Source organism: Danio aesculapii, chromosome 18 (genome assembly GCF_903798145.1).
Source record: "Danio aesculapii chromosome 18, fDanAes4.1, whole genome shotgun sequence".
In the NCBI taxonomy this organism is placed as follows: domain Eukaryota; kingdom Metazoa; phylum Chordata; class Actinopteri; order Cypriniformes; family Danionidae; genus Danio; species Danio aesculapii.
The window spans coordinates 12,311,912-12,328,886 of NC_079452.1; the positions used below are offsets into that span (position 1 = coordinate 12,311,912).

The following is a 16,975-nucleotide window of genomic DNA, read 5'->3' on the forward strand; positions in this document are numbered from 1 at the left end:
CACAAGAGGAAGCTGTCTGAAAGGGATGTCCGGGTGCTAACCCGGATTGGATCCAAAAAACATAAAACCACAACTGCCTAACTCATTGCAGAATCAAATGTGCACCTAAACTCTCCTGTTTCCACCAAAACTGTCTGTTGGGAGCTCCACAGGGATCAATATACATGGCTAGCTGCTATAGCCAAACCTTAAGGCATGCCAATGCCAAACGTCAGTTTCAATGGTGCCAGCATAGAACATTTTGGGCTGTGGGCAATATACAGCATATATTAACTGATGAATCCACCTTCGTTGTCTTTTCCACATCTGAGAGAGTTACGGTGTGGCATACCACCCAGACTGTTCCATGCCCAGAGTGAAGCATGAGGGTGGGTCAGTGATGGTTTGAGCTGCAATATAATGGCATTTTCTAGCCCCAATACTTGTGCTAGACTGTTGTGTCACTGTCAACGACTACCGAACCATTCTGGAGGACCGTGTGCACCCAGTGGTTTAATCATTGTATCCTAAAGGTTGAGCCGTGTAGCAGAATAATAATGCACCACAACACACAGCAAGACTGGTGACACAGTGGTTTGATGAACATCTTTCATGGCCTGCACAGTCACCAGAATTAAATATTGTTAAGCCACTTTGGGGTGTATCGGAGAAGGTAGTGAGCAAAAATTTTCCTCCATAAGCATCTCTTAGTGACCTGGCCACTATTCTGCAAGAGGAGTTGCTCACAATCTCTCTGGCCACTGTGTAGGACTACTAATGAATTATTGTGCTCTAAAACCAGGTGTTTAAGTTTCATTGTCTAACCCCTGTATATTAATATTTACTGTATATATAATTTTATGTCACAATTGTGCTGGAAAGTTTACATACCCCTTAAAGAATGTGTTCAAATGTGAATAATTTTAGCAAACTATTATAGACAGCTCATTGGAGTACTTTTTTAATCTTCATGAATGAACCATTTATGAATTATGCTAAATTACCCAGATTACTCACTCAGTCCAGTGTTCAGTCATGTCCAGCTCGAAATAAGCCAGGAAGTAATATGAGCAGATTGAGTGCTAACTGTGCCATTCGTTTGGTTTGTCAGTTCGTTTACATTCCCGAAGTCCACTGCGACACCAAGAGAATATGAGTCAGCTAGAGTAACTCCAGCTTTACTATAGCAGTGTACTGTAGGAAGAAACCGTGTCTAGTAGTAGTAGACAAGTCTTTTTATTGAAAGAAACTGTGCCTGAACCTGTTTTCAGTGGATGAGTGTGGACATGCCAGATCATTTCAGAAGGTTTTTCAAAGTAAATTCACAGGTTCATTGTTATTTTAGGTGGCATGGTGCCTCAGTGGTTAGTTTTGTCCCAGCCTTGTCAGTTGGCATTTCTGTGTGGAGTTTGCATGTTCCCCCCGTGCTGGCGTAGGTTTCCTCTGGGTGATCCGGTTTCCCCCACAGTCCAAAGACATGTAGTATAAGTGAATTGAATTAACTAAATTGACCGTAGTGTATGTGTGTGTGTGTGAATGTGAGAGTGTATGGGTGTTTCCCAGAACCGGGGTATGATTAATAGGGCATCCTTAATGATAGGGCTGCGTAAGACGTATGCTGGAATAATGGCGGTTCATTTCGCTGATGCGACCTCTGATAAATAAGGGACTAAGCCTTCATTTTCCCAAAGTTATACTCGGGGAGCGCAATACTCAATTAGATGTAGGGGTATTTAATTATGCAGTGATTTACTTCATACAAAAAAAAATTGCTCCTCTTTAAGAGGTTTTAAGAAATCCATAAGGCATCACTTTAATGTCATTCTGTAACTTGTAATAATTCTAGTGTATGAATGATTTCATTTCATTTTAATTTATTGTGTGTGTAACTTTGCAATTTCATTTGTGTGCATTTTTTTTCACTTGTAAATGTAATTTAGCATTTGTTGTAATGCACTAGTTTTGTTATTCTCCTTTTATTATTATTATTAGTGGCCTAGCAGCAAAGCTGTGAAGGCCCCTATTGCTTCCGTTCCTATTATTCTTCTTCCTCCGCCGGATTTGAATGGCAGCCCATATAACCGTACTCAGGAAAATTGTATAATTTGGCACAATGATAGAGGGCAGTGTCAACATGAACCACAGGAAACCTAAAATTTTATTTGCTGTTTTGAATTTTTTGCAAAACCTGTTTGATCGAACTCATCCCAGGCCATTTATCTGATTTTCACCAAAATTGAATCACATGATCTACAGACCATGCTGACCAAAATGGAATTCAAGTTGATTCGACCAACCGTTTTTGTTTAACTTGCGAACAAAAACCAACGTAGAGCTTGCGTCAATCGAATTGAAGCAATAGCTCCGTAACGCATTGACGTATTCACGCCAAACTTGGTGTGTGTTATGACAACCATGATCTGAGATTATCTGCAGCATTTCAGAGCACTGCCCCTAGTTGTCCGGAGATACAGAAAATAGCTTTAATTGCTTATATCTTCTCAGCGCTTCGTCCAAAACTCATAAAACTCTTTTAAAGAAAGAAAAATAGAAAGATATAGAAAGAAATAGATAAAAATAAATAACAAAACAAACAAACAAACAAATAAACAGACAGACAGACAAATAAATAAAATAATAACAAAAACAAAGAAATAAACAAACAAACAAATAAATAAATAAATGTGCAAAAAAAGAAAGAGAGATAGATAGAAAGCAAATAACCAACCAACCAACCAAACAAACAAACAAACAAACAAACAAACAAAGAGACAATTAAATAAACAAACAAATAAATAAATCAATAGATTATTGTGCAAAGAAAGAAAGAAAGAAAGAAAGAAAGAAAGAAAAAAAGCAAATAACCAAACAAACAAACAAATACAAACAAACAAAGAGACAAATAAATAAATTAACAAAACAAATAAATAAATAGGTTATTGTGCAAAAAAGAAAGAAAGCAAATAACTAAACAAACAAACAAATGAATGTATTAATTAATAACAAAAACACAAACAAACAAATAAATAAATAAATTATTGTGCAAAAAAGAAAGAAAGAAAGAAAGAAAGCAAATAACCAAACAAACAAACAAATACAAACAAACAAAGAGACAAATAAATAAACAAAACAAATAAATAAATAGGTTATTGTGCAAAAAAGAAAGAAAGCAAATAACCAAACAAACAAATTAATGTATTAATTAATAACAAAAACAGACACACAAACAAATAAATAAATAAATTATTGTGCAAAAAAGAAAAGAGAAATATGGATAGAAAGCAAATAACCAAACAAACAATCACAAACAAACAAACAAAGAGACAATTAAATAAACAAACAAACAAATAAATAGATTATTGTGCAAAGAAAGAAAGAAAGAAAGAAAGAAAGAAAGAAAGAAAATAACCAACCAAACAAACAAACAAATACAAACAAACAAAGAGACAAATAAATAAACAAAACAAATAAATAAACAAACAAAAAAATAAGGTTATTGTGCAAAAAAGAAGGAAAGCAAATAACCAAACAAACAAACAAATTAATGTATTAATTAATAACAAAAACAGACAAACAAACAAATAAATTATTGTGCAAAAAAGAAAGAGAGAAAGATAGATAGAAAGCAAATAACCAAACAAACAAACAAATACAAACAAACAACGAGACAAAAAAATAAACAAAACAAATAAATAAATCAATAGATTATTTTCAAAAAGAAAGAGAGAAAGGTAGATACAAAGCAAATAACCAAACAATCACAAACAAACAGAGACAAATAAATAAACAAACAAATAAATCAATAGATTATTGTGCAAAAAAAGAAAGAAAGAAAGAAAGAAAGAAAGAGCGAAAGAAAGCAAATAACCAAACAAACAAACAAATTAATTAATTATTAACAAAAACAGACAAACAAATAAATAAATAAAATAACAAAAACAGACAAAGAAAGAAAGAAAGAAAGAAAGAAAGAAAGACACTGGAAGTTGGATTAAATTCAAGAAGGCAGCAGGTCCTTTGCCACATCAACAAGAGAATGAGTTAAACTCACCAGTAATATGTATTCATATTTTCTTCATTCTACTCAGAATAAATGAAGTAGACAGGAAAATAAAATCGCAGGAGGTCTTGAAGGAATTTTTACCACACAACATCTTGAAGGCATTACATGCGTGTCATTTTGCTAATGATGGATCACCCTGAAATAGTAGTAAATAAAAGAATATTTTTAGAAAATACAGAAAACCCCCTTTGGTTTCATATCATTGTGTGTTTTATTGATTGGTGGATGATATCCCATTACCATCTCTGCATGAGCATACGTGTGCATGTGTTATGCTCTTTAAATGACACTGGGAAGAGTGTTGCAATAGTATCTATTACAAACAGAAGGACCTCTGTTGCTTTTCCGCTCCCCACAGGATAATGATGACATGCTAGCTAGCATGTAGTGCGGTTTTGGTTGTTCTCCCCTGACGCTTTGCCACATCTGGGGCTTAGTGTTTTCAGTGCACATCCACACCGGGGCTCTGAGAGTCAAGGCTGGTGTTGACGTGTTTCTTCTGACAGGCTAGCATAGCGTAGCCCCATTGTTCAGCTCTGTTTCCCAACACTGGCAGACTGCCGGCCCGGATTGCCCAATTTTTGGGTGATCAGAAAAGGATAGTGAAAAATGACTTTTTTTAAATACTGTTCTTAGTTAAATATCCAAGCACCCTCAAAGAGTCGTTTCTCCCTGTGATTCACTAGACTAATGCATCATTTCCTGTGTGTCATCTTGAGTCATCAGTTTACAGATTTATCTTGTGAGAGTAAACACTGAGCAACTTAAGGCTTTTTTCTGACTAGTTAAGTGGTTTTTATTTTAAGGTCAATATTACTAACCCCCTTAATCAATAATGTTTTCAATTATCTACAGAACAAACCACTGTTATACAATGATTTCCCTAATTATCAACACAATCTCACGGCAATTCATAACTTTTTGATTTAGTGGCTAATTCGTAAGAATTCGTATGATCTAATTCATACATTTTAGTACGATTTGCTCATCCCCCAATGATGGTTGGGTTTAGGGGTGGGATTAGGTGCCACGCCTCATTTTTAAAATCATACAATTTCGTATGACTGAACTCGTACGAATTCGTACAAATTAGCCACTAAACTGACAAAACGAAAAATACTTACGTTTTCTCGTGAGATCAGGCTGAATTATCCTAACTTAACCTAGTTAAGCCTTTAAATGTCACTTTAAGCTGAATAAGTGTATCTCAAAAAATATCTAGTAAAATATTATGTACTGTCATCATGGCAAAAAACTATTATGTTTAGAAATGTATTAAAAATATCTTTTCTTTAAACAGAAATTGGTGGAAAATATACAGGGGGCTAATAATTCACGAGGACTAATAATTCTGACTTCAACTGTATATTTCTGGGGATTTTGTGGTCAATTTAAGATTTTAAATTTGACTTTAGTTTTGATTTTGAGTTAATTTTACTGGAAAAAAATTGCATCAACCAACCAGAATCAATATATTATCATCCTTTTCATTATATAGTGAAGTGGTTTCATCCATATAGATCAAGTGGTTTAATCCAAGTCTTCCAGTGAGACAAAATCAGTTGATTTAATTAACAGTCAATGCACATATAGTATACAGTGCATCCAGAAAGTATTCATAGCACTTCACTTTTTCCACATTATTTTATGTTACAGCCTTATTCCAAAATAAATTAAATAAAATGTTTGTTTTTTTTTCTTGTTAAATGTATGCATATAATGAATTACATATTTTTATTCTAATCAGTTTTGTAAGTTAATTGCCACTTTTTAACTTTTTTTTTTTTTTTTTTACTTTTTTTTACTCTTTTTTTTTTATCTTGCAGTTGCATATTTAAAGTTAGTATAGTAAATAAACATTTAGCAATTTTGTATTTTCTCCTCAAAATTTTGTTTATTTTACACAGTTTTGAGTAAGAAACTTGCAAGTTTCTGAGAAACACCATGAAAAATGGTAACATTGTATCATAATTGTAACTTTGTGTCTTGCAGTTTCACAATTCACACTTTAGAGAATTTCACTTTATTGTTATTTTTTTAAATATGAGAAAGAAACTCAGAAAGCTTCGAAAAAACTCCAAATTGCTAGATGTAAACTTATGATTAAAATATCATGTCAGTTTAGAGCTTATAGAAAAAAAATCAAAACTGCAAAACATAAATTCCTAAAAATTGATGTCAGCCATGGCACAGCTTATTTTATATCTAGCAGTTTTGACTTTTATTTCAGAACTGTGAAATTTACATTTTTATTCTGTGGTAGATCATAATTACTCCCAAACAAAAGGCTAAAAATATAATAAAGTTAGGTCGATATGAAATAGGATCACATGGTTTCAGTTGCGTTTTTGAATTGAGTCCTGAAGTTGTTGCCATTCATTTGGTATGGTACTCTGTAATAAATCTATTCGAAATTATGGTTAGAGTTCGCAAAGCATGTCATAAGTGCAGCACACAATCTGCAGCTGGCCATCTGAACACTGTTGCTGCACGCTGTCATTTCTATAAGCAGTCACTTCATTGGTGGAGCCAGAAGTTGACATAATGGGCAGCTTAAACAAATAGAGTTTGTGTTTCAAATTGAGAGTGTTTCGATAGGGCCACAGAGACACAGTGTTGTTTATACTCTTGTGGGAAATCAACCTAAGAAATGGCTACTTAAAGTTGTCTCTTCGCATTAAACTGAGATCGAAGAAAGCATTTTAGCATCCAGACAATGACTTACATCAGCTTTAACTACTATTTAGAATCAAGCGTTCTGCTGATTGAGAGACTTTGAGATTTTTCTTTAAGCGGCACACGGCCTGTCTACAATCTAATATTTATATTGATACAGATGTTTCTGACTGTCATTTAATGTTTCTATTATAAGCCCCCATTAATGAAATGTTGACTTGGGTGGTGTTTACACCAATGCATTTTGGTTTTAAAATGCTTGTTTGTTTATGGTGAATCATCTACATTATTCCACCATCTTTAAACTATAAAAATGGTAAAAATTCTGTTTTAGTTTGGAAATGCTGATGTTCCATTTTAGTATAAATGGACTAAAATGTGAACTTTTGAGAACTTGGCTGTCCACAGTCACTCTCTGATTGGTCTTCTGGATTATAGACTGATTTAATGCGGCCGCCTTTTTTAAAATCGACATCGAGGCTGGGATGGGAAGAAACCCGGAAGTATCGCTTGGAGTCACAAAGGGACGTTGTGTACCTGGCTGTATATCTTATCAACGAAGAGAAAGTGACACAAATTAGTCATTTCCCCACCTTCCGAGTGACCCGAAGGACTGTTCTGAATGAATGGTGAAAATAAAAAGGGATATCAGACCTTAATTTTAGCTAAGGGAAATGGCACTAGTTAGCTACTGTTTTCTTTCCCAAAAACACGTTTTATATGCCATTTATCAAACTCAAGTTAATGAAATAATTCTGTCCTGATACTGAATTTCGGTACTGAACATTAAAAAAATGTCCATTTCCTGCTAACATTTAAGGCACTGTTGAGCGCATTTTTAACAGTGCTGATTTGCCATTGTGTTCACCAGTGGTCAACAGAAATGACTGTGATTGGTCGTGAAGGTCATCAGTTCACCGTACTTTACGATGTTTACCAAGTGCAAACACAGACGAGCGATTTGCTTGATGAATCGACTGATCTTCGTGGATTTAAATACTCCGTTGTCAGTGTATCTGTGTTTGCAATTGGTGAAGAATGGCAAACTGATCACTTTCACGGCCAATCACAGTCATTTCTGTTGAGCACTGTCGAATTCTATGGCAAATCAGCGCTGTTTATGAATGTGCTCAGTGGCACTTAAAGAGCCCATATTATGGGTTTTTGAAAATGCCCTTCCATATAGTGTGTCACACAGCTCTAAGTGAAGTGAAATATCCAGCTAAGGCTTAAATCTGTAAGTGTACAGTGTTTAAAATTATTGATTCATCTATAAAAGAGTCGACTCATAGTGCTTCAAATGAGTCGTCTTGATAACGAGTCATTAGGTGTTTCGCGATGACCCGGCTACGAAACACAAGCCTCGCCAGTAGTTACGCGCGCAAACCCGGGAGATTTGAAACCTGCGGCCCCGCCCACTAACACAGAAAAAAGGCTAGACACACACACAGATGCCGCCGGTCGAATGAAGTCACGCTGTGCTCAGATGGATAATATTGACAGTCTCTACCCAAAGATGAAACTGTGAAGAGTCAGTGGTTGAGGTTTATTCACTAGTGTAAGTAAGCGCGATTAAAATTGTTGCCTCGTTTACTCTAGCTTGCAAATTATGTATTTATTTTGTTACTTGTTAACCTGGTACAGTACACGCGGTTACTCTTTATATTCTCTTATCGCATGTAAGCCACGTTGAAAACGCGACGTGTGCTGCTTTGTTTACGGATTTAACGTTAAATGCTTTTGTGAGCTCGCGTTCCACTGCCGTTTGTCGTTGCTATGGCCATCGTAAGCTAGGAGACAGGAGACTCGTGTCGATCTCCCTAGTTCTGAGGAGGAGCGTGATGTGTGTGTGTGTGTGAGAAAAAGAGCAGGTCGAGTGTGTGACGGCTAGGAGACAGGAGACTCGCGTCGCTCTCCCTAGTTCTTCTGAGGAGCGTTGTGTGTGTGTGTGTGCGTGTGTGTGTGTGTGTGTGAGAGAGAGAGAAAAAGAGCAGGTAGAGTGTGTGACGGCTAGGAGACTTGCGTCGATCTCCCCAGTTCTTCTGAGGAGGGTTGTGTGTGTGAAAAAAGCCTTACACTATGAAGCGTGTGTGCACTGTGACTACTTTTATATTGTTGATTAGCAGCTGGGCATTTCACTCTGTCTCGCGCTGAAGCCTGTCACTGTCGACCAATCGCAGCAGGCTGTCATGGGTCCAATCAGCGCAGATTAGCTTCGCGCTGAGGAAGGGTTTGGGAACAAATGAATCGCTGAACGATTCATATGGGAGTCGCTGGGATAATTAGGTAAAAATAAATGCAGATTATAAGACCATAAAAGTGTTTTTTGACCTTGCATGCATATTAGACTGTTGTTGGAGACCCTTACAACCTACATATGACCCTATTTCATGTATAATATGGGCTCTTTAAATGTTAGCGGGAAACTTCAGTACTGGGACAACACTATTACAGACAACACGAGAGTGTGCTACAGAGGACTGCACTGTTTTATCGCTGACCGGGTTACATGTACAACCTATAGGCTGAAGCAGGGAAGCCCCGACGGTGTTTACCTGGTGCCATGAACTGAAGCCTAGGAGAACACTTAAGCATGTTACTCTTAAAGAGACTGTGATGCTGTTTTACGCAGCGGATGCCCTGCAACTCATCACTGGGTAACATCCATACATAATCATTCACACACATACACTACAGGCAATTTTAGCGTACCCAATTCACCTGTACCACATGTCTTTGGACTTGTGGGGGAAACCGGGGAACCCGGAGGAAACCCACGCAAACACGGGGAGAACATGCAAACTCCACACAGAAATGCCAACTGACCCAGCTGAGGCTTGAACCAGTGACCTTCTTGCTGTGAGGCGATCGTGCTACCCACTGCACCACTGTGTCGCCCCCAACCCCCCCCCCCCTAATATGGAGCCATATTAGACTACATATTTCAGTTGCGCGTTGATGGATTTGCTATTCAGTGTTTGGATTACAAGTAGTGAAATTAAACCACACTGAACTGAACTAAACTGAACTTCAACTCTGAAAACTGAACTGACACAGTTTCAATTTACTAGAACCACTATGTTAAGCTGCTTTGACACATTCGACATTGTAAAAGCGCTATAGAAATAAACACGAATTGAATACACTAATTGAATACCCACCAGTTCAGGACCACTACCTTAAATAATGTGATATGAGGAAATCCTCTTCAGCTCAGTTTTTTTAAGGGCCCAGTTTTTAATAAGGAACATAAACCACAGCCAAATATCCCCTACTGGACTCCACATGTGAGAATATAAACTATCACACACGCTCACACATGGCCCTTGTTTAGATCTATGTACTTGACTCATCTGTAAAAAAATAATAATGTCAGATTGATTTGAGAATTTGTACACTTTGTAAGGTTTTCATGAAACAAATAATCAAATCCAGATTACATTTCTTGCACAGTTCTTACACTGATTTAGTTGGCATAAAATAAGTGATGGCAGCGCACTAGTAAGATGACTCGACGGTTCTTAGCCAGAAACACTGTCCGTGGGGGTTTGATAATGACCTGCATCAATCTAAAGACGAGCATGAAGAGAGATTTAAACATGAGATGTCTGATGGATGGTCTTTCAGCTGCTATTAGAAAGAAAGACACTAACAAATGCTCTAAAATGTCCAGACTGTGATAGTCACAAGGTGAAGTTACAAATTGTATCACTTGTATTGTGTCGTTGCACTGAATTGTATATTTCTGAGAAAAAAAAATGTGCCTTTTTGAGTGTGCTTGACGGAGGTGAGTGAGCTTGACAAACCACCTGTAGGAAACACTCTTTTTTCTCTCCATATGTGCCAGACACCGTCTTATTGTCATGATCACCAGCGATCTAATGCTTGCAGATCGCTGGAGAACTACAGATCCGTCACTGCACCGGACTACAAATAACATCATGCACCTCATGCACACCTGTTCCTTATTCCCTTTGAATTCTTCTGTTAACCTGGAAGTGGGAGACTTTGTGACGGATTGCAGATTCACGTGCAATGGACAACATAAGGGCGAATAACTGTTGACAAAATTTTCATTTTTGAGTGAAATATCCCGTTTAAGGGTGCAGCTAATGCATGAGCCAGTGATTACAATTTCTTGGAATGGACTTCCAAATCTCTCCCAACTCTACTGTGCGATGTGTGTAATCCTTTTCCAGACTACCTCAACTCAGTATAATAGTCGCTTTACTGGCTTTTATATCTATAAAAACATATAATTCAAATATCATTGCACGTCTTCATTTTGGCAGACTGGCCTTGCTATAGGCCACACACCCTTGTGTGCAATCATCAGCAATTCTAGCCAATAAAATACATTTAGATGTCAGCTCCTATTGTTCATCAGTATCTAGCCGTGCAGTTGACTCTAATACGTAAAGCAAATCCCTTATTGTCATTACTCAGCTGATTCTGTTTATCATCCATGAAGACTTTCAAGACATCCAAGAGGGACTGATTTTAGGATGATGTAATAAATAGCTGTGTTTACAGCCAATGATGCAAATTAAACTTAAGTAGAATATTGCGTAAAAATATTTGCAAGTACAATAGCTTACAAATATCAAAGAGAGACATGGAATTTGCTGCAATATCATTCAATTCAATTCATTTTTATTTCTATAGCGCTTTTACAATGTAGATTGTGTCAAAGCAGCTTAACATAGAAGTTCTGGTAAAATGAAACATGTCAGTCTAGTTTTTAGAGTTGAAGTTTAGTTTAGTTTAGTTCAGTGTGGTATAATTTTTACTGCTGAATTTCCAAACACTAAAGAGCAAATCCATAGATGTGCAGCTCCACAAGTCCCAAACCAAGCAAGCCAGTGGTGACAGTGGAGAGGAACAAACTTCACCAATTGACTAAGGCGAAGGAAATAAAACCTTGAGAGAAACCAGGTTCAGTTGGTCATGGCCATTTTTCCTCTAGTCAAACTTCTTGTCCAGAACTGCAGTCTAGGCGCTGGAGGCTGGAGAATGCTGGACGTCCATTGTGGAGAAGCTGCAGGTGTGAGTAGGTCACCGGCAGGTGTTCAGGCTGGCCCATGAGATCAATGCGAAGACTCGTCTGTCACAAGGGTCTTTCAGGAATGAGTCTTAAGCTCTCCACTCCTCCATGACCACCACAGCATCTGCTAAGGATACGGCCTGGCCCAGGATTATGGATACCTTGGCATCATCTCTTCACAGGGCTTGGAACACATCAATGGTGCTGCACAATCTCTAAAAGAACACTCGTGCATCATGCTGTTATGTGTTGCATTGTGTGTACGTTTTACTAAAAAGATAGATCTTTAATCTAGTTTTGAACTCAGAGAGTGTGTCTGAGCCTCGGACAATATCAGGAAGGCTATTCCAGAGTTTAGAAGCCATAAATGTGAAGGCTCGACCTCCTTTAGTGGACTTTGCTATTCTGGGTACTACCAGAAGCCCTGAGTTTTCAGATCTTGAAGACCGGGTTGGATTATTAGATGTCACTGTGGGCCTTTTCTCTTAAATAATAAATCACTTGCGCCTCAGAGGATGAAGACAGAACGCAATGAATGTGCCTTGGTTTTTGGATACGCAAGACCGCTCTTAAACCAATCAAATTTGATGCACATGCTGGTATTTAAATGTTATCATCCTAGGTAAAACCAGAAGACTGAGGAACAGCTTTTTCCCCAGAGCTGTCTCCCCACCCCCCCATACACCCCCACACTCCTCTTATTTATACTCCTCACAATCACTGCACTGTTTAACATTTGCACATTTAAAAATTGCACATATTCCTTACACTACATTGTACTGATTCATTTATTTGAACTGTACATACCCACTGCACATGGACATTTGTAATTATGTACACACCCACTGTACATATACATTTGTAATTATGTTTACCTATCTGCACACATCTGATTATTAATAGCATCCTGTACATATATTAATGTATAGTAAATCTCCGTTCATAGCTAATACAACCTGTATATAATGTTCATAGTACATCCATCTGTAAATATCACCATAGTTTTTCTATAACTGCACTTTATAACTTATACCTATATCCTGGACTTGCTGCTATTGCACTGCTGGTTAGACCGAAACTGCATTTCGTTGCCTTGTACTTGTACATGTGTAATGACAATAAAGTTGAATCTAATCTAATGTGCAAGTTTATCCTGCTCAGTTGTGTGTATAATTTTTTATGCACATTCTCCAAATGGATGCACATCTTGGGGTTTCCATTAAGCATGTTGTAAGTGCTATCTCAGCAGACACACATCGCATCATCATGAGACCTTCATATTAAGTTAGATTTAGGTCTCTAGCATTAAAGTACAATGTTATTTTGTTGTCCAATAATGTAAATGTAAAATGACGTTGATATTTGGTTGATTTTAGGTTTTGTTGGAAAAGTGACTAAAATCCAACGTTGAGCCAACATCTTAAACCAACGTCATATTGATGTCAAATACTGACATTTATTCATCAGGTATGGCAACTAAAATCCAACATCTGATAGTGGTAACGTTCACACAACGTCAAGCTGAAACATCATTAGGCGTTGATATTTTGTTGTTTTTTGCTTTGGAAGTTATCAAAATGCAACGTCTGTCCATCATTGGTCATTGACGTTGACCTGACATTGGGTTTTGACATCAACCTGATTTTCATTTCCAAACAAAATGCAAGATCCCATGATGTTGGGGTACAACTTCAAGCTGACGTCATGTTGACATCCTGTGCCTGCTGGGATAGTTTAAAATGCGCATAAGAATAGTTTAATAAAAACATAGTTAGTGTCTCTATCTATAGTTGTGTTGTCGAGAAGTATTAATTGCTAACTTGTCACAACTCTTTCACAGTTAGTTTGTGGTTTAATACTTTCATACTTACATTTTTTTAGCAGAAAAGTAATTTATTTTCAGTAACTACACTGTAAAAAAATGCAATCGATTTATGTCGAGATAACATGAAGGAATTAAGTTAACCTATTAGTTTTTTTACATTTAAGTGGATTGAACATAAAACAATTAAGTTGTCCCTCAGAAAACCTTAAAAGTTGTGTTATCGGCTCATTTTAAATAAATAGTTTGAACAAACAGCAAACATTATTTTTTGGTGTAGTTAGTTACACCTAACTGCTTAGGAACAACACAAAGACTTACTTTACACTTAAATAAATAATTTTAAATATATAACAGACCGTTTGTGAGTGCAAGTAGCACAGAACTCTTTCAGTTGTGTGTGATTGTTTTTCAGTGCTGTTGATTTGCTGAATTTCATCACTTTCTCTCTGTATTTATTTTCAGGATGTGGACAGTTTGCAGATGTATCTGGAGGAGGTCCGTTTCTTTGACCTGTTCAGTTACAGCGAAGACGAGAGTGGATGGCTCTGCTTCATGTGCAGCAATCCAGAGAAAGCCACGGGTAAATAAGATTTGCTTTTTTTTTAGGCCATGAACAAACGTACGCGCACAATGCAATACATCCACCACTCTCATTCCTGTGATGCAATCATTGATTCACAATGCTAGTTTGGACTGTTAGTAAGATAAAAACTAGCACTGATTTCATTCATACGGATTTCAATCATACGGATACAGTATAATCAGGCGTCAATTCAGAGGTCTTAAAAATGCAATCGAACCGATCCAAAGCGAGGATTTTGTTTTCGTTTTTGGCGGAACCAAAACCAACGCTAATATGACAATTCCGCCAATTTGGTGAAATAAAATCAATGCTATCTCACAGCAGTTCGTAACTTTGTGATTTAGTGGCTAAATCGTATGAATTTGGATATGGATCTCATTCGTCCAATTTAGTACGATTTGCTCATCTCCCAATGACAGTTGGGTTTAGGGGCGAGATTTGGTGCCACGCCTCCATTTAAAAATCGTACATTTTCCTTTGACTGAACCGCGAATTATCCACTAAACTGACAAAACGTAAAATAGTTTTGTTTCCTCGTGAGATCAGGCTAAATAAAATACACGCTCACAGGGATTTTGTTTACGCAATGCGTTTGTAAACGCTAATGCTTATGTATACAGTTTGCGGGATTTCGCTCCTTAATAGCTTATAACAGCTGCATCCACCAGTACATTAACAAATAAAGAACTAGAGATGCACTGATCGACCGGCCAAGGATCAGAATCTGCCAATTTTTCGCTTGACTGGTGACCAGTGTTGTCAGGGATGCCTGCAGACACTAACACATATAAAGTGTCATTGGTGATGAACTTTTTCCACAGTATGAAAGTGACACTATGTTATTAAAACAATCAGTTAAATGTCTTAAATGTAGTTTAAGCCATATTAAACTTTTTTTTCTTTCAAGATATTTTTTTTATGTTTTGTTGCCTGATTAAACAAATTACAAAACAAGCTGAAGTTGTCAACATAAACCTTACCACAACAAAGTCAAACAAAATCAGAAAATAAGTTCGCTATCTATAAACCAATAATAAAAAACTTTACATATAAAATATTGTTATATTTATTTTAATAATAGGCATAAGTTATTGACATTGGAAAAGTATATTCTGTTTATGTTGTTAATGCAGTCTGATGTAGGTTTTTTTTATATTTATTATTTTTATAATTTTTCTTCTTCTTCTTCTTCTTCTTCTTCTTATTATTATTATTATTATTATTATTATTATTATCAAAGGTGCTGTATGTAGGTTTTTGACTCTTCTAAAGCATAAAAATACCATTATATGTATGCAGATATTTAAGAAACATGCTAAATGAACATGCTTGTTTATCTGAAAAACAATGCTGAAGTCAGACATTCTGCTTTGAAATTTTTGTCAATTATATTTAGTTCCATTTCAAACTGGGTTTTCTTAAGATCTGAGGTGAACTATCTGCTGCTGATTTCAGTAGTATGGCAATAAATGTCATGTGACTCATGTGATTCAAATTCACATTATTAGCATTTAACACTGAATAAAGCACATGAGGTGTACCTGAGGTGATCATTGTCAGTTTATCCTGTTGTTCAGTTGCAAGAAAATTTATATTTCTAAAATGTTGGTTAGAACAAAAATACATAGTTCAGCCACTGGGTGTCAAACTTACATACTGCACCTTTAATAATAATAATAATAATAATAATAATAATAATAATAATATTAATGTTTTGATTTTTTTTCACACTTTTTTTATCAGGGGTCACCAATCACGGTCCTGGAGGGCCGGTGTCCCTGCAGGGTTTAGCTCCAACTTGCCTCAACACACCTGCTTGATTGTTTCAAGAATACCTAGTAAGACCTTGATTAGCTTGTTCAGGTGTGTTTGATTAGGGTTGAAGTTAAAATCTGCAGGACACCGGCCTTCCAGGAACAAGTTTGGTGACCCCTGCTTTATATTAACAGTGTTAAAGATGACTATTATTTATTTTTATTTATTTATTTATTGAAAAATCTGTTCTATAAAATTGGTCTTAAGTTTCATTCTGTGTGGTATTAAAAAGGTCCTAAAAAGTCTTAGTTTTAACTTATAAAAACCTGCAAGTCCCCTGATAATTCTCTCTTTTATGGGAACTCATGAGTGTAGATATCATAGTTTAATTTTCGGGGGGTATTTTCAATTAAATAACACTTGAAATGATTCCATCATGATTGTCTGATCTGGATGATCCCGTTGCAGCTGTTAATGGCTCCCTCTAGGGCAAGATTATCAGTGAAGAACACCCATCATTTTTAACAGAGTAACACTTGATCTCTTTCTGAAGTTAATGATTAGTGGCTACGTGATTTTACAAAAGCACATCAGGACTCCAGATGTCTCTGTCCTCAAATCTGCCTTGCATGAGGAGATCAAAACTAGAGTCAAAGGTGGTTCCTTTGGTTTCTTTAGCTTTAGAGATTAGAGTTTAGCATTAGGATGCTCAGACAAAGAGGCTTCTGATCCAATTCAACTGCATCCAGAATGTTTCTGTTGCTTTGTTTTGAATCTTTTCCAGACATACACATGTGCTTTTTGGTAAGATTTGTTTCACAAGAGCCAATTAGAGACAATAGGGAAGGTTTTTTGCCTCTGGCTTCTATATTTACCAAAAACAATGAAACATATTGTAAATAGGTGCACATGGAACTTGTCTTTTTCATCTGAGAACATTTATAGGCATTTGAAACAAAAAAGAAGGTCTCAGGCCTCTGCGTTGATGATGCTAAAACACAACATCATTTTCCATGTGTTTATCAGTGCTTTGCTATTTACGTAAAACAT

The 16,975-nt window shown here is 36.5% G+C and overlaps 1 protein-coding gene across 1 annotated transcript in view; it reads left to right on the forward strand.

Annotated features, from left to right (window-relative positions):
• The window catches only part of veph1 (ventricular zone expressed PH domain-containing 1), a 153,454-nt gene that overhangs the window by 113,523 nt on the left and 22,956 nt on the right, over window positions 1-16,975 (forward strand). Inside the window, exon 11 of the mRNA XM_056478100.1 lies at window positions 14,050-14,167. Coding sequence (XP_056334075.1) covers window positions 14,050-14,167 — 118 coding nt within the window. The remainder of the gene's footprint in view (window positions 1-14,049; window positions 14,168-16,975) is intronic.